Source organism: Tursiops truncatus, chromosome 2 (assembly GCF_011762595.2).
Source record: "Tursiops truncatus isolate mTurTru1 chromosome 2, mTurTru1.mat.Y, whole genome shotgun sequence".
Classification (NCBI taxonomy): domain Eukaryota; kingdom Metazoa; phylum Chordata; class Mammalia; order Artiodactyla; family Delphinidae; genus Tursiops; species Tursiops truncatus.
The window spans coordinates 32,258,657-32,286,105 of NC_047035.1; the positions used below are offsets into that span (position 1 = coordinate 32,258,657).

The 27,449-nt window shown below is 41.8% G+C and overlaps 1 protein-coding gene and 2 pseudogenes across 3 annotated transcripts in view; 1 reads left to right on the forward strand and 2 right to left on the reverse strand.

The window, feature by feature from the left end:
• Nucleotides 1–27,449, reverse strand: part of SMOC1 (SPARC related modular calcium binding 1) — a 151,280-nt gene that overhangs the window by 54,979 nt on the left and 68,852 nt on the right. For all 3 annotated transcript variants that reach the window (XM_033850995.2, XM_033850994.2, XM_033850996.2), the window contains exon 4: nt 405–504. In XM_033850995.2, coding sequence (XP_033706886.1) covers nt 405–504 — 100 coding nt within the window. The remainder of the gene's footprint in view (nt 1–404; nt 505–27,449) is intronic.
• Nucleotides 11,389–12,041, forward strand: LOC101337253 (coiled-coil domain-containing protein 115 pseudogene; annotated as a pseudogene).
• Nucleotides 26,625–26,724, reverse strand: LOC117311287 (U6 spliceosomal RNA; annotated as a pseudogene).

Sequence of the window (27,449 nt, forward strand, 5' to 3'; positions counted from 1 at the left end):
ACCCGTGAAAGACATCCCTAATTGGTTGTCACAGCCTTTGATGTTGAACTCCAACACAGTCTTGAAATTTATCTCAATAAAGTGTGCACCCAGGGCCACTACCAACCAAGAGCACACAAGGTACAAACTTATATGCCATGCTTTCTAGAGGTTATGGCCGATGCTTGAGAAAAGAGCACTGAACCAGAAACTTAAACTCAAAATAAATACATACACACAGACATACACTGACCCTATCACCCAGCTGACAACAGAGCAAGCATGTTTGGGTAGACTCCTCCCTGACCTGGAAGAGGGCTCATAACCACCACCAATCTTTCAAAAGTGCACCCACAAGATTCAGGAGACCATCCAAGGGGTCCCTCTCCCACCCTTTTCTTTCTTCCCGCCCTTCCCTACGGTACCTGAACATACAGGAGTTTTATTCTGCACAGAAGAGCCACTGATGGGCTTCCCATCTGGGGTGACACACCAGCAGTACCCCGTGTAAGTGTGGCACTGCACCTGTTCGGGGAAGTGGGAAGGGGAAAAGAACCGTAAGTCTTGGGTCACAGTATCCACAATCACCTCCTACCTCCTTCAAAGCATCCCCAGCATAGCGGAGAACTCCTTCTACCTCTCACCCAGCATCCCTCCCCCGAGTGTCCCTAGAAGGCTGGCCAGACAACGTTGATTACATTTTCTGTGTGACCCCCCAGGAGCAACCATAGCAATTTACTGTTTCCTTACGACATTTTATGTTTAATCTCTTATACCGTACTCGGATACGTCCGCTGTGTATTCCATCCATTTGTAAAAAATTGATTGGTGAACTAATTTGGCAAGTACAAGTTGGAATGTCACCACTGTAGGTTGATATGACCCTTCTGTAAGAAGCAGAGACAAGGGAAAAGCTTTTCTTCTTTTTCTAGCTTTTCCCAGCATCCGTTCCTACAGTCAGCCTGCCTATTGATCACATGGCTTTCTTGAGAAAAGGGCACATGTGATGGGGTTAAGGTAAAAACAAGGCCACTTGTGCCTGCAGATTCTAGTTCTAGATGCCCTGCTGCACCACTGTGTGATCTTCCTCAAGTCTCCGTGATCAGGTCCACGCTGCCTGGGAACAGTAAATAAGAATGAGGCTTTTGGCTTCATTCGGAGTAACTCTCCTTTCTCTCTCAATAGCTGTCGTTCTGTCCACGTCCTCCACCCTGCCCCACCATCCTTTTCCCACCCACTTTCTACACAAATCAGGGCATCATCCCCCTGCGTAAAACCCCTCGATGACTGGCCATTGTACTCAGGATGGAGATGATGCCGATTTGCACGAGCTTGAGGGCCCCCATGATCTGCCCCCTGCCTATCCCCACAGCCTCATTCTACTCCCAGGTCTCCACACCCACCATTCCAGCCACAAGCTGGAATGAGCCTCTGAGGCTCACAAACACATCCTAGTGTCTCATGATTCTGAACTTTTGTTTGCTCCAACTGGTCAATCTGCCCAGAATACTATTCCCCAACCCATCCCAGCACACTCCCAAACCCTCTGTCTTCCCACCCCATTCATGATGCACCTTCTCCTTAAGGTGCCCCCAGCCTCCCCACCTCCTCTCCCTCCTTCCTCCGACCCTCCACACACCCTGGTTCCCCAAATTCAGAGCCCTTATTACAATGAGCTTAACTGCTGATCTGTCTAGTCTATCTCCCCCATTAGACTGTGACCTCCCTAAGGCAAGGGACTGAATACCGGCTATTTCTATATTCCAAGCATCTAGCGCAATGCCTGACGTTTATTGTAGGCATTTGATGAGTTGAATAAATGCATGAATTACCATATTTCCTAAATTCTTGGTCTCCATCCATTCTAAAAATATAACAACAATTTAAACAGCCCTGCCACATTAAATGTAGACCTCAATTACGAGATGTGTGCCAATTGTGCAGGCATTAAATTGTGCGGAAAAGGTGCCTCTTGGGATCAAGGACACATTAGAATTGAGGATAGACAATAACAGCATACAAACCAAGTGGTGAGGGATACAAGGGGTACAGGGGTAAAGGAGAGATTTGACAGCCTGGGTAAAATCCAGAAGTCATCAGCAAGACAGAAAAGCTACAGAAAAGGCTTCTGCTCTCGTGTGGGTACCAAACATCGCAGCTTCCCCCAAAACTAGTTGCTTCATTGAGACCTACCCATAGAAATCAGGATAAGAACAAGATGTAGGGCATCTTGTTCCTACCAGTAAAAACTGAGTGTTTTTATTTACCTCTACTGTCCATGCAGGGAAACTGTAGTCAATGCCTTTACCCCAGGACCATGTTTCACTCCTGCTTCCTCTCGCGGAGACAATCCCTAACCCCGTGGCCATGGTTCCTACCCCAGATTCTCACCCAAGGTCAATGTCCTAAGGCAGGTTAGTGCTACCTTCTGAGGAAGCCTAAGGGTGGAGTGGAAAGAAACCCAGACAGACCTGGGTTTGAATCCTCATCCAGCCAGTTACGAGCTGCCATGTTACTTAGCTCTCTGAGCCCCATCTATAAAATGGGGATAACAGCGCCAAGCCTGAAGGGCTCTGACAATGAAAACAGTGTGAGTCCAGTGCCTGGCACGGGCCGGTGGCCGGATGCAGGATGGCTGCGGCAATGATTGCTCTCGGCTGTGTCAGAAACACCCGGCAAGCCGGCCTCCTAGCGGGCCAGAGCTCCCCTGGGAACCCCCAGAGGTTCAGGTGGGAAGTACTGCTGGAAACTTGGAGTTCGCCCCTTCAGATTCTGTCCAGCCCACAGGGGATGGCTCTGAGGGAGGTCTCCTTGCCAGTGGCAGCATTTTAATGGGGCCTGGCTTGCTGCTTCTTCCTCCTTGGCCAATAATCACCTCTGGGGAAGCCTGTCTCTGGGGCCAGGTGGCCACACCGACTCACCCCCGGGCCCCTTGGCTCCCACGGCCAAGGCCAGCCTCCCTTTCCGTGAGGATGGTACCCCACCCAAGTCCAGCTCCGAGGCTGCACAGAGCGCCCCTCCTCCTGGGCCTGCAGAGTCCCAGCCAAGCCTGCTGGGGACAGAGCACATGCCTGCGGAAGAGACTGAGACCAAAGCTTTGTTTTGGCGGATTTAATCTGACCTCGCAGCTCAGAAGGTCCCAAGGGCCACATGCTCACTGAGAGCGCCCACTGCATCCGTATGGGCTCGGGGCCACTGCCTCCCAGCCCCCAGCCAGGCCCACAGGCCCAAACACGGGCCCTTTCTCCCCAGGGCCCTCGGCATTTTCCTCAGGCCAGGCTCCAAGGAACAGGCTCCAGATGACAAAATCCTCAGGCTGAAAGCTGCTTCCAAGTCCTTCAGCATTTTATAACTGGAATTGAATGAGGAATTGTTGCCATGTTCCTCTGAGGCTTGGAATCCACCGTTATGGGCACACCTGCCCCAGGTGTGCTGCAGGAGAAGGAACAACAGTGAACAAAAGAAGACCCAGAGGATGGAGGCAGGGTCTCTGCCTGCAGGAAGTGCTGGGAGTGCCCAGCAAGGTCACTTCCCTTTGCTGAAGGAGCACTGAGTGAATGGACCCATGGTTCTCAATTGAGAGGTTGTTTGTAAGTTGTCTTGGGGAGTTTCCAAGATGTCTTCTTGAAGAAAAAGAAGTTACGAAGAGACGGAAAGCAATGGTCACGGAGTCAGACTGCAGCCCACCTTCCTTAACTGAACAGCTCTGCCACTTCATTTTAACTGAACCACTGAACTTTCCAGCCCTCTGCAGCTTTGGAAAGGTTCGCAGTCAAACCAAGCTTCAGCCTGTCCATGACTATTTAAAAAGGGGGAGATAATAATACCTCCCTCACTCAGTTGCTGGGAGGATTAAACTACATAATGTAAATAAAGCACTCAGTTCACATGGTAAGTGCCCAGTTAAACTTAGCTATTTATTTTTATTATAATTATGTTATTTTTTAGCCAACTCTCTGTACACTCAAAAAAAGCACAGATTCTCTGGTAGAAACTAAAGAACATTCTATTCTGACCAGCCCCAAGGGAAGGGGTGATCTGAAATCAGCAAAAAGTGTGAACAAGCTTGAGTAAAGGAAGGGGAAGCTTGTTTTCATATAGAAATAGTTCTGTTACTGTCAGATGAGAGAAGTCAGGTTTCTTGCAGAAAAGCAATCAGGATGTAAATTCTATGGAATCGATGGTTTATATATACGTGATCAAGAGGTAAATCCTACCTAGTTTCACCTTCTCCCTTGCAAATGTATTTATTCTTTTAAATTAGTAAGTAATCCCCTTTGCTCTATCTCTGTCCCGCAGCCCACACACCAGCCTCAAACTAATCAACTCTCAGACTTAATCTATGGGCCAAGAGGAGCTGACAAGGCAACTGACTATTTCTAGTGTCTAGCATCTAGTGCAGTGTTCAAATCTCAGGGGTGTTCTAGCCACAAAGGTACAGATACAAACCATGGCATTTGTGCCTACCCCACTCTGGAATATTCTGGGAAGGCTAAAAGGTAAATTGATGGGTCTTCCTTAAGAGACAAAAAGTGTTTTTACATCAACCTAAGTGAGGTTACTCTCTGGTTGTACTGTAACTACGCTGTGCATATATATCTGGTACTCCTAAAGGTGCTTTAAAAACAGTGTGTTCTTAGGTAGGTAAATTTCATCTCTGACTCATATACTTAAATATTTTGGGCAAGAAGCCCTTTGCAAAAACAGCCCAGCGGTGTACTTCAGGTCAACCTTTCTGTCCAAATTAAGGCAAATCTGAAATTATTTTAAGCCTGTTACATTAGGTCAACTTGTAGACACCTGGAAGAACGCGGGAGGCCAGCACTCCCAGTGAGTGCAGTTGAGTGACTGATGAGCAGAGGAGAACAGAGCAAACACCAGCTCACAGGGCAAAGCCAATGGGGCTTTGGAGGAAAAAGGGAGACAATGGACCATGTACAGAGACAAGGATCACTCAGGTGCCACGCCCCAAATGGAAAACAACACCTTCTACATTCACAATGACTTTCCAATCACCACCATGACAGACACATTATCTCTTTTGGGTCTCAAGGTCACCCAGTGTGCAAATCTTTCCTAGGAGAGGTACAGGGAGCAGAGGTTACTTGTTCAAATGTTACAGCTAGTTCGTAACAGCACAGGAATTCAGATACCGATCTCCAAGCTCTCATAACATTTCAGAATTGACAGAGCTGGAAAAAGCCTTAGGGATCACCAGTCTCATCCAAACGCTTTACAAATGAGGAAACTGAGACCCAGAGACAAGAGAGGTAGCATCATGGCCAGAACCTAGTCCTGGCAGACAGAAGTACCCCCCCAGACCTAGAAGGGAGATGAAGAAAGGCCTGGGTCCCAGTGCTGGTGTCTGAGGGAACTGTCTTTGTGCCCTGTAATTCTCTGGCAGATGGAACTCTCTTGGGGGAGAGGGAGAGGAGGTAAGATAAATATTCAAATCAAGAGTCTTTTGCTCCAGTTTGAGTGAGAGGCCATATCTGGAGTAGTTCGGACAATAGCATGCGGGCCTCTGCTGTGCCCCCCGGCCAGACTGCTTTCTTCTGGCTGTTCTTGGGGGGCTTCTCAGACAGGGGTCGGATCTTGCATCCTAAAGTAGCTTCTTTGTTGTTGGACTTTTGCTGGTTTTCCTACCAGCTTCCCTAGGAGAACGGTCTCCCTTGCGTGTGCCCACTTCCTTCCCTTCTCCTGGAATGTGAAGCTGCTCTTCCTCCACCTTTATGTCTGTCACTTTGATACAGTGATGAATACAGTTGGTGTCCTATTGGGTGTGACTGGGAATTATTGGAGATGAAAGGGTTCTCTACCGAAATAACTTTGGAATATTGGGTCAAATAAAATTAAAAGATTTCTTGACTGCAGAACTTCTCAGAGCCTTAAATCAGTTCATGATTCAGCTCTGAGAGGAAGATATCATTTGCAGCAATCCATAACTCAATTAACTGTGGGACCCTCCCTTAACTTTGTGTGGGTGAAACCGAATCCCCCTAACACTGAGTTTATTATTTTTAACCTCTCTATCTAAAGCGTTATTCCCTTTCTTGTCCCACCCTTGTTCCCCTCAGGATTGAGGAGTATCAAAGAAAAGGGGGAAACCAAGCAGGACCCTGCGGGGCCCTTCCAGGTACCAAAGCCCCATTTCTTATTTGTAGAAAACTACACTAAACTAAAGGCTTTAGTCTCCTAGGCCTTCTCTGAGTTCCAAAGAGCAGACTCAAGCAGTTACTAATTAGGGAAGTGAGAGAGTACAGAAATAAGGGAAAAGCAGTCAGGCAAGAAAAGTAATGATAGCTTAAACAATACTTCAGTGATAGTAAAACAGAGTCCTAGTTCCTCCTCAAGGGATATACATAACAATCTGACACAAGTCTTTGAGTTGTTCCGCAGAGGATGGTGACTACAAGCTGAATAGAAGCATGTGGACCCCAGACTGGTTGGAACCAGAAAGTTGCTGATTAAGATCCTGAAACATCACCCTGTTACCTCACCACCAACCAATGAGAAGAAAGTCCATGAGCTGCAAGCCTCACCCCAAATGTTGCCTTTAAAAACCCTTCCTTGAAAGCTGTCAGGGAGTTCAGGTCTTTTGAGCGTGAGCTGCCCATTCTCTTTGCTTGGCACCCTGCAATAAATGCTCTACTTTCCTTCACCATAACCTGGTATCAGTGGATTGGCTTTGCTGCACATGGGTGAGGGCAAATGGACCCAAGTTTGGTTTGGTAACACAGGGAGCATTCCGTGGTAGTACTAGTGTTTTCTGAAACATGATTTTTTTCAAAAAAAAAAGAAAGAAAAAGAAAACAAAAAGCAGTATAATGAAGTGCAGGGCCTTGCTATATTTCTCTGCTTTTCCCAGTCATACTTTCTCACTATCCAGGTATCAGGCTTTCATTTAGTTTACTCTTTTTTGAAACAATTTTCCTCTGGCAAATCCCCACCTCCTTTTCTGTAATGCTTTCTCATGCCCTATCTATTAAGAAATCCATCCTGAATTGCCTTAGACCTTCATTGACAACTGGGATCCCCTCCAAGGCACCTCTACCCTGCGGCTACATCACCCCATTCCCACCCCTTTTCTTTGCACTTCTTTTGTAAAATAGAAAAATGTGAACCATATGCAAAGGGACAGGCTTGATTCAGCATTCTTCTAGCAACTACCAAACTTGTAATGAAATGACTACTATCATGTACCGGAACATCTCCTAGTGGGAAAAAGTTAAACTAAAAGCAGAAGGCATGTGGCTATTTCTCTAACTCTCCTTGGCAGTGGGAGTATGAGACCTTTTTTTTTTTTTTTCTTTATAATCTTTCAGTTGCTCCAAATCGGTTAGTAGGTTTTTTGGATTAAGCTAATGCACAGTGATAGTTAAGCATCTTGCAGTAGATCCACCCAATAACTTTGTTTCAGGGCAGTATTTTTAGCAGGCACATTTTCCTTTTGTCTGCATACTCTATAGGACCTCTAAGAAATTGTTTTTCCATGGGTGCCATGTACCCTGGCTGGATGACTGAGTCCCTGGGCCATCTGAGGTTGCCACTCATCCCCCTAGAACCTCTCTCTCCATCAGAAGCTGCAGGAGAACATTGTTTATTGCATTCACAGTAAGATTTACCTGGAGGGCTTATGAAAACAGATTCCTGGGCCCCACCCACAGAATTTCTGGATTCATTAGTTCTGGGGTCATCTGGGTGACATGCATTTCTAAGAAGTCCCCAAGGGATGCTGCTGCTGGTTCGGGGACCACACTCCAAGAACCAGTGTTTTAAAAGACACTTCGTCACTCTATCCTTTCTGGCATTTATCATGAACTACTCAAGAAACAAATACTTTTCTAGGTGGGAATTTGGGAGCAAGGGGCCTTGGGACAATACTTCTCTCCAAAGTTTTTCTGTTCCCGTTGTTCTGATGACATGTGGTCTTTTAATTCATGGGTCTAGTGATTCGTGGCATTAAATCTTCTGGGTGATTTCACACATGGAAGAAAGTTTGATTGCAGTGAGACGAGCAGGGGAGACAGGAGGGATGGTGTAATCCTTTTGGTCTGGCTAGCATGAGCTGTTTCTCCCTCTGTTTAGAAGAGGTTATCCCACAAACTTCCCCCTCATCTTTAGTCAGGTCTTGCTGAGAAGCAACAGGATGCAGAAGAAAAAAAACATGGCTTTGGAGTCAAAATTAGCTGGGTTTAAATACCATCTCTGTGTAACTTTGGCAAAGTCACTTAACCTCTCTGAGCCTATTTATGAAATAAGGCTAATGGTGTCTACCTTGAAGGTTACTGAGAAGACAAAATGAGACAAGATATATAAAGCATCTAAAATAGTGTCATGTGTAGAGTATGTACTCAGCACAAGCAGATTTCATCCCTTTCCCCTTCCGTTTTACAGAGAGGATGTAGGTTGTAACTTAAAAGCACTGCTATTCTTGCTGGCTGTAGACACTGTCTCCTGCTCTATGCCAAGTCTAGGGAGGACTGTCTGCTGGGGAATGAGGGATTTTCCTTTTAGAGTATTTGCCTCGTCCTCCAGATTTCAATGGAGAAGATGCAAGGAAGGAAGATAATCCCTCAATTTCAAATCCTCCTAAATGTGGGAGTCCTTGTTGACTATGGTTTTTATGAGTCGATGGTGTAATGTGGTTGCCAACGTGATATTAGTCAAGCAGTAGTGTGTTTAGAACAAGAGATAATCCCATTCTTCCCCAAGCTGTTTATGACCGCGTCTGAAATACTGTGTCCAGTTTGGGGAAGGACACTCTATAAGGGGCACCTTAGCAAACTGAATTAAGAGGAAAGAGGCCAGGAGGAAAGAGAGACATAAAACCCTGTGATATGGGAATGAGCTATAGAACTAAAGATCTTTGCCAGGGTGAAAAGAAATATTTGTTGGCTATAAGACAGGATTTCACAAGGACATAATGGTGTCTGTCTTCATATCTTTCTGTGGGAAGTGTGATTTCTATGGAATCTGTAAGTTCCTTAGCTAGAATGGGGGTCAGCTGTTGGAAATTACAACTTTCCAGTCAATGTAGGGAAGGAATTTCCAACTAAATTGTCCCAAAATGCATTATGTTGTCATTGGTGGTAATAAGTTTCCTGTCTTTGGTGGCAATCAAGCAGAAGATAGAGGACTGCTTGGTGAGAGATTGTCCCTGGATGTGGTGGGTCAGGGAGAGGAAGGAGATGAACCAGATACATCTGAGGTCCCCTGTGACCCAAAAGTTCTGTGATTTTACAACTGTGCCCTAAGTTGAACTTTCGCTGGTTAAGAGTAAGGTGGAAATTTATGAACTCGTACCTAATTGTCAGTGTTAGGACCATTTTTCCAAATACATGATGAAAAACATTTTTTGTATTTTCCAAAAAGTGCGAACACCATCCCCTCCACCACACACATAAAGGTATTTTTTAAAATCTTAGTGTTAGGGCTTCAGAGACACAAAAAACTTTACTTTCTTGACTTCTGCCCTCCGATTTGGTGCCTAAAATGCCCCAGGTTTTGTAAACAGCAAATATGACACCTCTTGTTCATTCACTTCTATTTCCATTTCAGGGGGAAGATATCAAATACGTTTTTACTTTTTAAAAATATCCAATGGGGGTACCCTCAAGATGGCGGAGGAGTAAGATGTGAAGATCACCTTCCTCCTCACAAATACATCAGAAATACATCTACACGTGGAACAACTCCTACAGAACACCTACTGAACGCTGGCAGAAGACCTCAGACTTCCCAAAAGGCAAGAAACTCCCCCACGTACCTGGGTAGGGCAAAAGAAAAAAGAATAAACAGAGACAGAAGAATAGGGACGGGACCTGCACCTCTGGGAGGGAGCTGTGAAGGAGGAAAGGTTTCCACACACTAGGAAGCTCCTTCGCGGGTGGAGACTGCGGGTGGCGGAGGCGGGGAGCCTCGGAGCCGCGGAGGAGAGCACAGCAACAGGGGTGCGGAGGGCAAAGCGGAGAGATTCCCGCACAGAGGATCGGTGCCGGCCAGCACTCACCAGCCCAAGAGGCTTGTCTGCTCACCCGCCGGGACAGGTCGGGGCTGGGAGCTGAGGCTTGGGCTTCGGTCGGATCCCAGGGAGAAGACTGGGGTTGGCTGCGTGAACACAGCCTGAAGGGGGCTAGTGCACCACAGCTAGCTGGGAGGGAGTCCAGGAAAAAGTCTGGAACTGCCTAAGAGGCAAGAGACCCTTGTTTTGTGGTTCACGAGGAGAGGGGATTCAGAGCACCACCTAAAAAGCTCCAAAGACGAGCGCGAGCTGTGGCTATCAGCAAAGACCCCAGAGACGGGCATGAAATGCTAAGGCTGCTGCTGCAGCCACCAAGAAACGGCAGCTTCCTTTTTTTTCAGTATAGTTTTTAGCGCTTGTTATTATTGGTGGATTGGTTTTTTGGTTTAATTGTTTTCTTCTTTCTTTTTTCTTTTTTTTTGTATTACTTTTTAATTTTTAATAATAATTTTTTTATTTTAATAACTTTATTTTATTTATGTATTTATTTTTTCTTTTTCTCCCTTTTCTTCTGAGCCGTGTGGCTGACAGAGCCTTGGTGCTCCGGCTGGGTGTCAGGCCTGAGCCTCTGAGGTGGGAGAGCCAAGATCAGGACATTGGTCCACCAGAGACCTCCCAGCTGCATGTAATATCAAATGGCAAAAGCTTTTCCAGAGATCTCCATCTCAACACTAAGACCCAGCTTGACTCAACAACCAGCAGGCTATAGTGCTGGACACCCTATGCCAAACAACTAGCAAGACAGGAACACAACCCCCACGCATTAGCAGAGAGGCTGCCTAAAATCATAGTAAGTTCACAGACACCCCAAAACACAACACTGGACTCGGTCCTGCCCACCAGAAAGACAAAATCCAGCCTCATCCACCAGAACACAGGCACTAGTCCCCTACATCAGGAAGCCTGCACAACCCACTGAACCAACCTTACCCACTGGGGGCAGACACCAAAAACAACGGGAACTACGAACCTGCAGCCTGTGAAAAGGAGACCCCAAACATATTAAGTTAAGCAAAATACAAAGACAGAAACACACAGCAGATGAAGGAGCAAGGTAAAACCCATCAGACCAAACAAATGAGGGGGAAATAGGCAGTCTACCTGAAAAAGAATTCAGAGTAATGATAGTCAAGATGATCCAAAATCTTGGAAATAGAATGGAGAAAAAACAAGAAACGTTTAATAAGGACCTAGAAGAACTAAAGAGGAAACAAAAAATGATGAACAACACAATAAATGAAATTAAAAATTCTCTAGAAGGAATTAATAGAAGAATAACTGAGGCAGAAGAACAGATAAGTGACCTGGAAGATAAAATAGTGGAAATAACTACCACAGAGCAGAATAAAGAAAAAAGAATGAAAAGAGGAATGTGTACAGAGCCCATGGTGGCGCGGTATCTGTGAGCCAAGCTGGACTCGCTTCTACTGCAGCTGATCAGGGACCTGGAGGAACTGGAGGCAAAGCGGGTGGCACTGAATGCCCGGGTGGAGGGCTGGCTCTCACTCTCCAAAGCTCACTGCACCATGGGTGCCAAGTCGGTAGGGCCTCTGCAGTATGCCTCCCACATGGAGCCCCAGGTCCATGTCTGCACCAGCGAGGCCCAGGACGGACTCCAGAGGTTCTGAATGTGAGAGCCGGCACCCAGACTCCAGAGGACGTGGGACCCCACAAGGCAGTTCTGCACAGGCACAAGGGCCTCACGAGGACCCCAGAGCCAGACCGCTCCCCAGTTCCCCAGGACCCTCTGAACTGGTTTAGAATCCTGGCTCCTCACAGTCTATAGCAAGCTCAAGCCAGCTTCTGGGAGGGTCTGCAGCTGGCTGCAGACATGGCCAGCCTTCAGATCCGCATCGACTGGGGTCGAAGCCAGCTCCAGGGGCTGCAGGAGAAACTCAAGCAGTGGAGCCCGGGGCTCCCTGACCTGCCACCACAGAAGCAAGGCAATGAGCACAGCTGTTCTTTGATGTGGCTGCATTATCTCAGGCCTTCTTCCTTCACAGATTGCCCCCCACCCCAGCTGTTCCTCCCTCCTTAATACTTCTCTGGTCTGCATGATTCCAACTTTGTTAGGTGGGGAAGTTTGAAGAGGCAAAGTGAGTAATGTTGAAAGTCACTATTATGAAACCACTTCTAGAGTTGTGTTGTCTCAGGACGTATTCATGTCAGGCAGGCACAAACGTGTTAGGTTAGTTCATATCACTGAACAACTGTAACAACCTGATGCATTAATCAGCTGCGGTTTTTCATTAAAGGATGAAATATTGCACAGCTAGTGGCAGGGAAGGACAAGAGGTAGGTGCTTCAGTTTCACTATATCCTTACAAGTGATTTTGATGGAAGAAAAAACCATACACAGCTAACAGATCAGGACAGAATGATAACTCATCGATAAAACACACACACACACACACACCTGAGTAGATGGGCAGCACTTGGCAGGTTTTAAGCCAGAAAGTAAAAAGGATCGGACCTAGATTTTCAAGAGAAATCTTTCAAGAGACCATTCAGGTTTATAAAACCTGCCATTATCTTTCCAAGAGTGAGTCTTTTAATTTGTTGAAGGGCCAGGAACTCTGTGGCAATTCATTTTCCTACTGGCTTCTTGATAATTTTAGCAGTTTCTAGGAGCTAATTGTTACATTTGGTGGATGTTAGTTTTCTGTTCATAATACGAGATGTACATTGTTTTTCCCAGTTTGTCTTTTAACTTTGCTTATGGTGGTTTAAAAATAAAAACCAAACTTTTTATTATAAAATAAAATAAATAAAACACATTATATTAAATAAAACACATTATATTAAATGGCAAAAAACAACAACAAAAAAGAATGAAAAGAATTGAAGACAGTCTCAGAGACCTCTAGGACAGCATTAAACACACCAACATTTGAATTATAGGGGTACCAGAAAAAGAAGAGAAAGAGAAAGGGACTGAGAAAATATTTGAAGAGATTATAGTTGAAAACTTCCCTAATATGGGAAAGGAAATGGTCAATCAAGTCTAGGAAGCGCAGAGAGTCCCATACAGGATAAATCCAAGGAGAAACAAACCAAGACACATATTAATCAAACTATCAAAAATTAAATACAAAGAAAACATATTAAAAGCAGCAAGGGAAAAACAACAAATAACACACAAGGGAATCCCCATAAGGTTAACAGCTAATCTTTCAGCAGAAACTCTACAAGCCAAAAGGCAGTGGCAGGACATATTTAAAGTGATGAAAGGGAAAAACCTACAACCAAGATTACACTACCCAGTAAGAACCTCATTCAGATTCGACAGAGAAATTAAAACCTTTACAGACAAGCAAAAGCTAAGAAAATTCAGCACCACCAAACCAGCTTTACAACAAATGCTAAAGGAACTTCTCTAGGCAGGAAACACAAGAGAAGGAAAAGACCTACAATAACAATCCCAAAACAATTAGCAAAATGGTAATAGGAACATACATATCGATAACTACCTTGAATGTAAGTGGATTAAATGCTCCAATCAAAAGACTTAGACTGGCTGAATGGATACAAAAATAAGACCCGTATGTATGCTGTCTACAAGAGACCCACCTCACACCTCAGGACACATACAAACTGAAAGTGAGGGGATGGAAAAAGATATTCCATGCAAATGGAAATCAAAATAATGCTGGAGTAGCCATTCTTGTATCAGACAAAATAGATTTTAAAACAAAGACTATTACAAGAGATAAAGAAGAACACTACATAATGATCAAGGGATCAATCCAAGAAGAAGATATAACAATTGTAAATATTAATGCACCCAACATAGGAGCGCCTCAATACATAAGGCAAATACTAACAGCCATAAAAGGGGAAATCGACAGTAACACAATCATAGTAGGGGACTTTAACACCACACTTTCACCAATGGACAGATCATCCAAAATGAAAATAAATAAGGAAACACAAGCTTTAAATGATACATTAAACAAGATAGACTTAATTGATATTTATAGGACATTCCATCCAAAAACAACAGAATACACTTTCTTCTCAAGTGCTCATTCTTGGAACGTTCTCCAGGAACATTCTCAAGTGCTCATTCATGGAACATTCTCCAGGATAGATCATATCCTGGGTCACAAATCAAGCCTTGGTAAATTTAAGAAAATTGAAATCGTATCAAGTATCTTTTCTGACCACAATGCTATGAGACTAGATATTGCTATGAGACTAGATATCAATTACAGGAAAAAATCTGTAAAAAAAATACAAACACATGGAGACTAAACAATACACTACTAAATAACCAAGAGATCACTGAAGAAATCAAAGAGGAAATCAAAAAATACCTAGAAACAAATGACAATCAAAACACAATGATCCAAAACTTATGGGATGCAAAAAGAGCAGTTCGAAGAGGGAAGTTTATAGCAATACAATCATACGTTAAGAAACAAGAAACATCTCAAATAAACAACCTACCCTTACACCTAAAGCAATTAGAGAAAGAAGAACAAAGAAACACCAAAGTTAGCAGAAGGAAAGAAATCATAAAGATCAGATCAGAAATAAATGAAAAACAAGTGAAGGAAACGATAGCAAAGATCACTAAAACTAAAACCTGATTCTTTGAAAAGATACAAAAAAATTGATAAACCATTAGCCAGACTCATCAAGAGAAAAAGGGAGAAGATTCAAATCAATAGAATTAGAAATGAAAAAGGAGAAGTAACAACTGACACTGCAGAAATACAAAGGATCATGAGAGATTACTACAAGCAACAATATGCCAATAAAATGGACAACCGGGAAGGAATGGACAAATCCTTAGAAATGCACAACCTTCCAAGATTGAACCAGAAAGAAATAGAAAATATAAACACACCAATCACAAGCACTGAAATTGAAACTGTGATTAAAAATCTTCCAACAAACAAAAGTCCAGGACCAGATGGCTTCACAGGTGAATTCTATCAAACATCTAGAGAAGAGCTAACACCTATCCTTCTCAAACTCTTCCAAAATAGAGCAGAGGGAGGAACACCCCCAAACTCATTCTATGAGGCCACCATCACCCTGATGCCAAAACCAGACAAAGATGTCACAAAGAAAGAAAACTACAGGCCAATATCACTGATGAACATGATGCAAAAATCCTCAACAAAACACTAGCAAACAGAATCCAACAGCACATTAAAAGGATCATACACCATGATCAAGTGGGGTTTATCCCAGGAATGCAGGGATTCTGCAATATATGCAAATCAATCAATGTGATACACCATATTAACAAATTGAAGGATAAAAACCATATGATCATCTCAATAGATGCAGAGAAAGCTTTCAACAAAATTCAACACCCATTTATGATAAAAACCTTCCAGAAAGTAGGCATAGAGGGAACTTACCTCAACATAATAAAGGCCATATATGACAAACCCACAGCCAACATCATACTCAATGCTGAAAAACTGAAACCATTTCCACTAAGATCAGGAACAAGACAAGGTTGCCCACTCTCACTACTATTATTCAACATAGTGTTGGAGGTTTTAGCCACAGCAATCAGAGAAGAAAAAGAAATAAAACGAATCCAAATCAGAAAAGAAAAAGTAAAGCTGTCACTGTTTGCAGATGACATGATACTATACACAGAGAATCCTAAAGATGTTACCAGACAACTACTACAGCTAATGAATGAATTTGGTAAAGTAGCAGGATACAAAATTAATGCACAGAAATTTCTTGCATTTCTATACACTAATTATGAAAAATCTGAAAGTGAAATTAAGGAAACACTCCCATTTACCACTGCAACAAAAAGAATAAAATACCTAGGAATAAACCTACCTAAGAAGACAAAAGACCTGTATGCAGAAAATTATAAGAAACTGATGAAAGAAATTAAAGATGATACAAATAGATGGAGAGATATACCATGTTCTTGGGCTGAAAGAATGAACATTGTGAAAATGACTATACTACCCAAAGCAATCTACAGATTCAATGCAATCCCTATCAAACTACCAATGGCATATTTCACAGAACTAGAATAAAAAATTTCACAATTTGTATGGAAACACAAAAGACCCCAAATAGCCAAAGCAATACTGAGAAAGAAAAACGGAGCTAGAGGATTCATGCTCCCTGACTTCAGATTATACTACAAAGCTAAAGTAATCAAGACAGTATGGTACTTGGCACAAAAACATAAATATATATCAACGGAAGAGGACAGGAAGCCCAGATATAAACCCACACACATATAGTCACTTTATCTTTGATAAAGGAGGCAAGAATATACAATGGAGAAAAGACAGCCTCTTCAATAAGTGGTGCTGGGAAAGTTGGACAGCTACATGTAAAAGAATGAAATTAGAACACTCTCTAACACCATACACAAAAATAAGCTCAAAATGGATTAAAGACCTAAATGTAAGGCCAGACACCATAAAACTCTTAGAGGAAAACATAGGCAGAACACTCTATGATATAAATCACAGCAAGATCCTTTTTGACCAACCTTGTAGAGAAATGGAAATAAAAACAAAAATAAACAAATGGGACCTAATGAAACTTAAAAGCTTTTGCACAGCAAAGGAAACCATAAACAAGACGAAAAGACAGCCTTCGGAATGGGAGAAAATATTTGCAAACGAAGCAACTGACAAAGGATAAATCTCCAAAATTTACAAGCAGCTCAGGCAGCTCAATATCAAAAAAACAAACAACCCAATCCAAAAATGGGCAGAAGACCTAAATAGACATTTCTCCAAAGAAGATATACAGATTGCCAACAAACACATGAAAGAATGCTCAACATCATTAATCATTAGAGAAACGCAAACAAACCTACAGTGAGATATCATTTCACACAAGTCAGAATGGTCAACATCAAAAAATCTACAAATAATAAATGCTGGAGAGGGTGTGGAGAAAAGGGAACCCTCTTCCACTGTTGGTGGGATTGTAAATTGATACAGCCACTATGGAGAACAGTATGGAGCTTCCTTAAAAAACTACAAATAGAACTACCATACGACACAGGAATCCCACTACTGGGCATACACCCTGAGAAAACCATAATTCAAAAAGAGTCATGTACCACAATGCTCATTGCAGCTCTATTTACAATAGCCAGGACATGGAAGCAACCTAAGTGTCCATCGACAGATGAATGAATAAAGAACATGCGGCACATATATACAATGGAATATTACCCAGCCATAAAAAGAAACAAAATAGAGTTATTTGTAGTGAGGTGGAAGGATCTAGAGTCTGTCATACAGAGTGAAGTAAGTCAGAAAGAGAAAAACAAATACCGTATGCTAACACGTATATATGGAATCTTAAAAAAAAAAAAAAGGTCATGAAGAACCTAGGAGCAAGATGGGAATAATGACACAGAGCTACTAGAGAATGGACTTGAGGATGTGGGGAATGGGAAGAGTAAGGTGGGAAAAAGTCAGAGAGTGGCATAGATATATATACACTACCAAATATAAAATAGATAGCTAGTGGGAAGCAACCGCATAGCACAGGGAGATCAGCTCTGTGCTTTGTGACCACCTAGAGGTGTGGGATGGGTAGGATTGGAGTGAGGGAGATGCAAGAGGGAAGAGATATGGGGATACATGTATATGTAAAACTGATTTACTTTGTTATAAAGCAGAAACTAACACACCATTATAAAGCAATTATACTCCAATAAAGATGTTAAAAAAAAAAAAAGAGGGCTTCCCTGGTGGCGCAGTGGTTGAGAGTCCGCCTACCGATGCAGGGGACACGGGTTCGTGCCCCGGACCAGGAAGATCCCACATGCCACAGAGTGGCTGGGCCCGTGAGCCATGGCCGCTGAGCTTGCACATCCGGAGCCTGTGCTCCGCAACGGGAGAGGCCACAGCAGTGAGAGGCCCGCGTACCGCAAAAAAAAAAAAAAAAAAAGGAAAAGAAAAGAAAGTATTAATGGGAACATACATATCAATAACTACCTTAAATGTAAATGGATTAAATGCTCCAGCCAAAAGACATAGACTGGCTGAAGGGATACAAAAACAAGGCCCATATGTATGCTCTCTACAAGAGATCCACTTCAGAGCTAGAGACACATACAGACTGAAAGTGAGGGGATGGAAAAAGATATTCCATGCAAATGGAAATCAAAATAATGCTGGTGTAGCAATTCTCATATCAGACAAAATAGACTTTAAAACAAAGACTATTACAAGAGACAGAGAAGGACACTACGTAATTATCAAGGGATCAATCCAAGAAGAAGATATAACAATTGTAAATAATTATGCCCCCAACAAAGGAGCACTGCAATACATAAGGCAAATGCTAACAGCCATAAAAGAGGAAATCGACAGTAATACAATCATAGTAGGGGACTTTAACACCCCACTTTCACCAATGGGTAGATCCTCCAAAATGAAAATAAATAAGGAAACACAAGCTTTAGGTGATACATTGAACAAGATGGACTTAACTGATATTTATAGGACATTCCATCCAAAAACAACAGGATACACTTTCTTTTTAAGTGCTCATGGAACATTCTTCAGGATATACCATATCCTGGGTCACAAATCAAGCCTTGATAAATTTAAGAAAATTGAAATCATATCAAGTATCTTTTCTGACTACAACTCTATGAGACTAGATATCAATTACAGGAATAAAACTTTAAAAAATACAAACACGTGGAGGCTAAATAATACATTACTAAATAACCAAGAGATCACTGAAGAAATCAAAGAGGAAATCAAAAAATACCTAGAAACAAATGACAATGAAAACACGATGACCCAAAACCTATGGGATGCAACACAAGTAGGTCTATGAGGTAAGTTTATAGCAATACAATCCTTCCTTATGAAACAAGAAACATCTCAAATAAACAACCTAACCTTACACCTAAAGCAATTAGAGAAAGAAGAACAAAAAAACCCCAAAGGTAGCAGAAGGAAAGAAACCATAAAGATCAGATCAGAAATAAATGGAGGGCTTCCCTGGTGGCGCAGTGGTTGAGAGTCCGCCTGCCGATGTGGGGGAAGTGGGTTCGTGCCCCGGTCCGGGGGGATTCCACGTGCCGCGGAGCGGCTGGGCCAGTGGGCCATGGCTGCTAAGCCTGCGCGTCCGGAGCCTGTGCTTGACAATGGGAGGGGCCGTGGCAGTGAGAGGCCCGTGTACCACAAAAAAAAAAAAAACAGAAATAAATGGAAAAGAAATGCAGGAAATGATAGCAAAGATCAATAAAACTAAAAGTTGGTTCTTTGAGAAGACAAACAAAATCGATAGACCATTAGCCAGACTCATCAAGAAAAAAAGGGAGAAGACTCAAATCAATAGAATTAGAAATGAAAAAGGAGAAGTAACAACTGACACTGCAGAAATACAAAGGATCATAAGAGATTATACTATAAGCAACTATATGCCAATAAAATGGACAACCTGGAGGAGATGGACAAATTCTTAAAAAAGCACAACCTTCTGAGACTGAACCAGGAAGAAATAGAAGATATAAACAGACCAATCACAAGCACTGAAATTGAAACTATGATTAAAAATCTTCCAACAAACAAAAGCCCAGGACCAGATGGCTTCACAGGTGAATTCTATCAAACATTTAGAGAAGAGCTAACACCTATCCTTGTCAAACTCTTCCAAAATATAGCAGAGGGGTTAACACTCCCAAATTCATTCTATGAGGGCACCATCACCCTGATACCAAAAGCAGACAAAGTTGTCAGAAAAAAAGAGAACTACAGGCCATTATCACTGATGAACATCAATGCAAAATCCTCAAGAAAATACTAGCAAACAGAATCCAACAGCACATTAAAAGGATCATACACCATGATCAAGTGGGGTCTATCCCAGGAATGCAGGGATTCTGCAATATATGCAAATCAATCAGTGTGATACACCATATTAACAAATTGAACGATAAAAACCATATGATCATCTCAATAGATGCAGAAAATGTTTTTGACAAAATTCAACACCCATTTATGATAAAATCCCTCCAGAAGTGGGCATAAAGGGAACTTACTTCAACATAATAAAGGCCATATATGACAAACCCACAGCCAACATCATTCTCAAAGGTGAAAAACTGAAACCATTTCCACTAAGATCAGGAACAAGACAAGGTCGCCCACTCTCACCACTATTATTCAACACAGTTTTGGAAGTTTTAGCCAAAGCAATTACAGATGAAAAAGAAATAAAATGAATCCAAACCAGAAGAGGTAAACTGTCACTGTTTGCAGATGACATTATACTATACATAAAGAATCCTAAAGATGCCACCAGAAAACTACTAGAGCTAATGAATGAATCTGGTAAAGTAGTAGCAGGATACAAAATTAATGCACAGAAATCTCTTGCATTCCTATACACTAATGATAAAAAATATGAAAGTGGAATTAAGGAAACACTCCCATTTACCACTGCAACAAAGGGAATAAAATACCTAGGAATAACCCTACTTAAGAAGACAAAAGACCTGTATGCAGAAAATTATAAGACACTGGTGAAAGAAATTAAAGATGATACAAACAGATGGAGAGATATACCATGTTCTTGGGTTGAAAGAATGAACATTGTGAAAACGACTATACTACCCAAAGCAAACTACAGATTCAATGCAATCCCTATCAAACTACCAATGGCATATTTCACAGAACTGGAACAAAAAATTTCACAATTTGTATGGAAACACAAAAGACCCTGAATAGCCAAAGCAATCTTGAGAAAGAAAAACGGAGCTGGAGGAATCATGCTCCCTGACTTCAGATTATATTACAAAGCTACAGTAATCAAGACAGTATGGTACTGGCACAAAAACATAAATATATATCAATGGAAGAGGACAGGAAGCCCAGATATAAACCCACGCACATATGGTCACCTTACCTTTGATAAAGGGGGCAAGAATATACAATGGAGAAAAGACAGCCTCTTCAATAAGTGGTGCTGGGAAAGTTGGACAGCTACATGTAAAAGAATGAAGTTAGAACACTCCCTAACACCATACACAAAAATAAACTCAAAATGGATTAAAGACCTAAATGTAAGGTCAGACACCATAAAACTCTTAGAGGAAAACATAGGAAGAACACTCTATGACATAAATCACAGCAAGATCCTTTTTGACCCACCTCCTACAGAAATGGAAACAAAAATAAACAAATGGGACCTAATGAAACTTAAAAGCTTTTGCACAGCAAAGGAAACCATAAACAAGACGAAAGGACAACGCTCAGAATGGGAGAAAATATTTGCAAACGAAGCAACTGACAAAGGATAAATCTCCAAAATTTACAAGCAGCTCAGGCAGCTCAATATCAAAAAAACAAACAACCCAATCCAAAAATGGGTAGAAGACCTAAATAGACATTTCTCCAAAGAAGATATACAGACTGCCAACAAACACATGAAAGAATGCTCAACATCACTAATCATTAGAGAAATGCAAACAAACCTACAGTGAGATATCATTTCACACCAGTCAGAATGGCCATCATCAAAAAAATCTACAAATAATAAATGCTGGAGAGGGTGTGCAGAAAACGGAACACTCTTGCACTGCTGGTGGGATTGTAAATTGATACAGCCACTATGGAGAACAGTATGGAGGTTCCTTAAAAAACTACAGATAGAACTACCATACGACCCAGCATTCCCACTACTGGGCATATACACTGAGAAAACCATAATTCAAAAAGAGTCATGTACCAAAATGTTCATTGCAGCTCTATTTACAATAGCCCAGAGATGGAAACAACCTAAGTGTCCATCATTGGATGAATGGATAAAGAAGATGTGGTGCATATATACAATGGAATATTACTCAGCCATAAAAAGAAACGAAATTGAGCTATTTGTAATGAGGTGGATAGACCTAGAGTCTGTCATACAGAGTGAAGTAAGTCAGAAAGAGAAACACAAATACCGTATATTAACACATATATATGGAAAGAAAAAAATAAATGTCATGAAGAACCTAGGGGTAAGACAGGAATAAAGACACAGACCTACTAGAGAATGGACTTGAGGATACAGGGAGGGGGAAGGGTAAGCTGTGACAAAGCGAGAGAGAGGCATGGACATATATACACTACCAAACGTAAGGTAGATAGCTAGTGGGAAGTAGCCGCATAGCACAGGGAAATCAGCTCGGTGCTTTGTGACCGCCTGGAGGAGTGGGATAGGGAGGGTGGGAGGGAGGGAGACGCAAGAGGGAAGAGATATGGAAACATATGTATATGTATAAATGATTCACTTTGTTATAAAGCAGAAACTAACATACCACTGTAAAGCAATTATACTCCAATAAAGATGTTTAAAAAAAAAAAAAAAGAATGAGGAAAAATGGGGAAAGCGTGGGTGCCAAACAGAGCTATATCAAGAAAGGCTGTTTCTGGAACATGGGGCTCAAAGTGGGAAACATAGTACATTTTTTCATGTAGCAGTGACATTATGAATGGTGTTTTATATTGTACAGTATTATTAGAACTACAATCCATCTACACAAAAAAATTAAAATGGACTGGGAATGTATTTGGTAACAACCGCTAATCGGCCACATTATTGCTCAACACTAGAAGGCAATTTGGGAGTATGTATCAAATGCCTTAAGAAGTGCATGTCCTTTTGACCCCCTATTCAACTTCCATAAATTTAACCCCCAAATTTCCAGAATTCATGGTACATTCATACAATGGAATATAATGCAGCCATTAAAAAAAATGAGGTCGAGTTATGTGTAATTAACCTGGAAATAAGTCCACAATATAATTAGTATAAGAAAGCATTAGAAAACGATATATGACATTTTATCATTTTTGTCCTAAATAATGATAAGTACACAAAGAAAAAAAAAAACTAGTGGGTTATAGACTTAATTGTTACTACTTCAAAGAGATGAAATCACTGACTTTACCTTTCTACCTACGTACATCTGTATTGTCGGAATTTTTTTTACAAAGTGTATATAGCTTTTCTATTTAGAAAAAAATGAAAATATTTCTCTTTTGATTATTTGATTAAGTCTCTAATATACATATATACACACACTATGTAAAATAAGCATCCACAACACGTCACTCTACTAGCTGCAAAGTATGGCTATGCCGTAACTTGTTTAAGTGCTTCTCTATTGTGGATACTTAGATTGCTTCCAAATTTTTGCAACTATAAGCAGAACTTTGATGGAAATCCTTGTGGCTAAATATTTGCACGTATCTTTAATTATTTCTTTAGAATATATTCCTAGAAGTGAAATTTCAGGCTCAAGATGTGGGCACAATTAAGGACTTTTGACCCATATTGCAAAATTATCTCATAAGATGTCAGTGCCAATTTACCTTTTCAAGTACAGTGTGGAGGTAGCCTTTTCCCTTCACCCAGGCCTGAATATTACTATCTCTTTTCCAAGTGTGAACAATTTGGTAAGCAAAATGACACATCGTTATTTTTATTTGTATTTCTTTAATTACTAAGGAAAATATCATTCATAGTCACTTATTGTCTATTTGTTATTATTGTGTGACCTGCTTATTGATATCTCTTGCCCAATTTTCTACTAGGATCTTTTTCTTCCTGGTTTGTAAGAGTTTTTTGTCTAATATTAGCCTTTTGTCATTAAGGCTAAAATACGTCATTTGCCTTTTTGCTTTGTTTAAGGCATTTTTTATGTTCAGAAATTTTTAATTTGTATATATTTTCTCAGCAATAAAATCACTCAGAATTCCAAATTACTGACCTGTAAGTGGGCATTTGAAATATACCCCGTTGTACATTTAGGGTCTTGTATACTAACTAGCTACTTCAACATGTTCTCATATCTTTTCTGCATGTAAGCTCCTTGAAGGCACAGACCGTGACATTTCTTGACTCCACCATAGCCAACTAGCTCACAACCCAGAACGTAGCAGAGCTCCAAAATGTCTGAGATGAAAAAATATTGTGTCTGGGACCTGCTTTGAAGCAATCCAGTGTGGGGTGGGAGATGAAAATAGGGTAAAGATGAAACAGAATCAGCCACATGTTAATCATTGTTGAATCTGGGTGACAGGTAGGTACATGGAGTTCATTATACTATTATTTCTACTTTTTTGTATGTTTGAAAATTTCCATAAGCAAAAGGAGTTTTTTTTTTAATGTCTGCTTGATTGATTGGTCAACAGCATCAGAGAGGGGACTTCTGGAATAACAATGGTAATGAAAATGAATTACATATGCATCAAGGACACTTCTGTAGCATAAAAAAGTCAAGAGCACAGGCCTTGAAATTAGGCACAAATCCTTAGTGACCTTGAACATGTTATTCAACCCCTCTGAAACTCAGTTTTCCAGTATAAATAAGGGTATTAATAACTACCTCAAAAGGTCCTAGTAAAGATTAATGGGTGTAAAACTCAGTGCCTGGTACCAAATAGCACTCGATAAAGAGTTGCCATCATTATTATTCAGTGCTGCATAAGCTTGACAAGCTCTAGCCAACATCCTGGTGGTGGTGATCCCATACCCTTCACTGCTGAAATCGCTACTACGGCTCTGACTTCAGTTCAGCATATTGGGCAGCAGAAAACAGCTTGGCAGAGGACTCGGTAGACCAGATGTCAGGAGTTACATTCCTGATACCCAGAAGGGAAAACAGATAGGACCACACCAAAGGACAAAAGCAGTAGCTCCCAACCTTACTCAACAGGTCAGCAAAAAGCCTTAACTCCACATTCCAGTGACACAACCAAGAACAGGAGTGATGAAGCCCTTACAACAGCAGGTCATTCACAACTTGGACCGAACCCTGGCATCACCTGGGAGCTTGAAATAATAACCATGTCTGGGTGCCTCTCCCAGAATTTGACTTAATGGTCTGAGATGTGGACTAGATATCAAGGTTTTTAAAAACCTAATGTAATGTTTACCACTCTGCTGTGTGAGTTGGGCTGGGGGGTATCGAGGGAAGCTGTCAAGGGGAAACAAATTAGAGAACAGAGACCATTGCATCCCACATGAACCCCATTAAAGGCAACCCAGTCATGTGGTCCCAAGCTGTGTCCCATGCCAGACAAACCCAGTCCCATTAGGGTGCTCTCACTCCCTCCGTAAACTTCAAGAACATGTTACTGAGTAATAATTCACAGGACTAAAATATGTTATTAACACCAGGATGCATGCATGTCAATATTCTAAACAATATTAAAACAATGTATCTGCTCTCTGGGTTTTGGTCTTAAAAAAGAAACAAAAACAAAGAAGTCCAGCTAAGAGACAGTGGAGGCTGGAGGAGGGAGAAAAGCATTTTGTTTCTCCTAGCCTTTTGGCAGCCTGTCAGTACAACTGAAGCACACTCAAAGAGGCACACTCATTTTGTGAAGTTATTGCAGTGTCTTTGATCAAGGGGAAAGGCACATCCATTTCAATCCCTGTAACGGGGACTGACCAGCTGTCTGGCTTCCTGGCTGCCCACCGGGGTGATCCAGCCTCGAGCCTGCAGACACATGGCAGTGCTTAGCGTGTCAAACAAATGAGGGGGCTCTTGACTGTCTATCCACCCTTTGCTGCACTTCAGGGGCCCCCTCACTTAGCAATTCTGCCTGGACTAATCTGGAAGTTCCCCTCCCCGGCAAACACCACCTGGTCCAGCCTGGCCTCACCGAAACAAAAGCTGGCCAGCGGCTGTCTGTCACGAGGCAGCAAACGCTTCAGAACCAAGGGGGCAGGGGTCAACCGTTCTCATAAGTAACACACTCAGAATTACAGAGGTCTAGAGAAAGGGGAAAAAAAGGATTCCGCCTCCTCCTTATTACCCCCGTCTCAGCCCCAAACTCAGCTGTGAGGGGTTTGATTTTCTCCCGCATACATGAATTCTCAGCACAAAGATCACCTGCACTCTTTTCACTAGAAAAAATGATAAAGAATTGATGGGGGGGAAGGTTCGACAAAAGACTTTCTTTTCCTTAGGTGACATCATCTGTAACATCTTGGGAAGATTTGAGCAGTAGAACCAGAGTAGAGATGGGGATAATGATGATGATAATGACAGATACCCATATAGCATTTATGTGTTCCAAAGATTTTACATGTGTTAACTCATTTAATCCTCATCACAACCCTATGAGGTAAGCTACAGTAATACTCAATAATAGTAATAATAATAGTAACATGTAACACATATAATATAATAATAATTATTACCACATAGGACGATAATGGAGATCACAGTCTCCATTTTTCACATAAGGGTACTGTGACCCAGGGAAGTTCAGCGACGCGCCTGAGGTGGTGCGTGCATGCATGCCCAGGCCATCTAGCTCCAGGAGCAGTGTGCTAACCACTGCACTAGACTGCCTTCCTCCAGTCTCCACCTCAGAGCCTCCTTTGTTTTTTTTTAATAGGCATTTTTATTTCTATAGAAAAGAAACAAACCAGTATAATATTCAAGTTAAAGGAGAGAACTTGATTAAACCTCTCAGAATGGAATTTTAGTACATATTTGTTTTTTATATAGATATGAATTTTAATATTTTTATACATTTCATCTAAAATTTTGCACCATACGTTTATTTTATTTATTATGATAGCTACACATTAAAGAGTCACATTTCTGGGAGAATTTTGAGACGGGGTGGAGTCACGATAAAACATGGGACGCTTCACGAATTTGCGTGTCACCCCTGGCCATGCTCGTCTTCTCTGTATCGTTCCGATTTTAGTACACGTGCTGCCGAAGCGAGCACTCAGAGCCTCCTTTAAAGCTGCCAGTTCAGAGAACAGCAAGAGTATTGAGGGCTTGAGTTGGACTCCCAGCTCCCTGGCCACTCTGCGACCCGCTGTGATTGCATCTTCTGTAAATGAGGACGCTAACACCTACCTGGCAGGCTTGTGGTGAGACTTAAGTGAGAAAATGAATAAAAGCACCTCTCACAGGGCGGGCAGCCAAGGTCAGCTTAACCCTGTGGTTCTCGATCCTGGCTGAACACTTTTTTTTTTTTCTTTTTTAAAACTCTACTTTATTGGTTGTCTTTTAATTTTATTTATGGATTATTATTATTTTTAAACATCTTTATTGGAGCATAATTGCTTTACAATGGTGTGTTACTTTCTGCTTTATAACAAAGTGAATCAGTTATACATATACATACGTTTTCATATCTCTTCCCTCTTGCGTCTCCCTCCCTCCCACCCTCCCTATCCCACCCCTCCAGGTGGTCACAAAGCACCGAGCTGATCTCCCTGTGCTATGCGGCTGCTTCCCACTAGCTATCTACCTTACGTTTGGTAGTGTATATATGTCCATGCCACTCTCTCACTTTGTGCCAGCTTACACCTTCCCCCTCCCCATATCCTCAAGTCCATTCTCCAGTAGGTCTGTGTCTTTATTCCCATCCTGCCCCTAGGTTCTTCATGACTGTTTTTTTAGATTCCATATATATGTGTTAGCATGCGGTATTTGTTTTTCTCT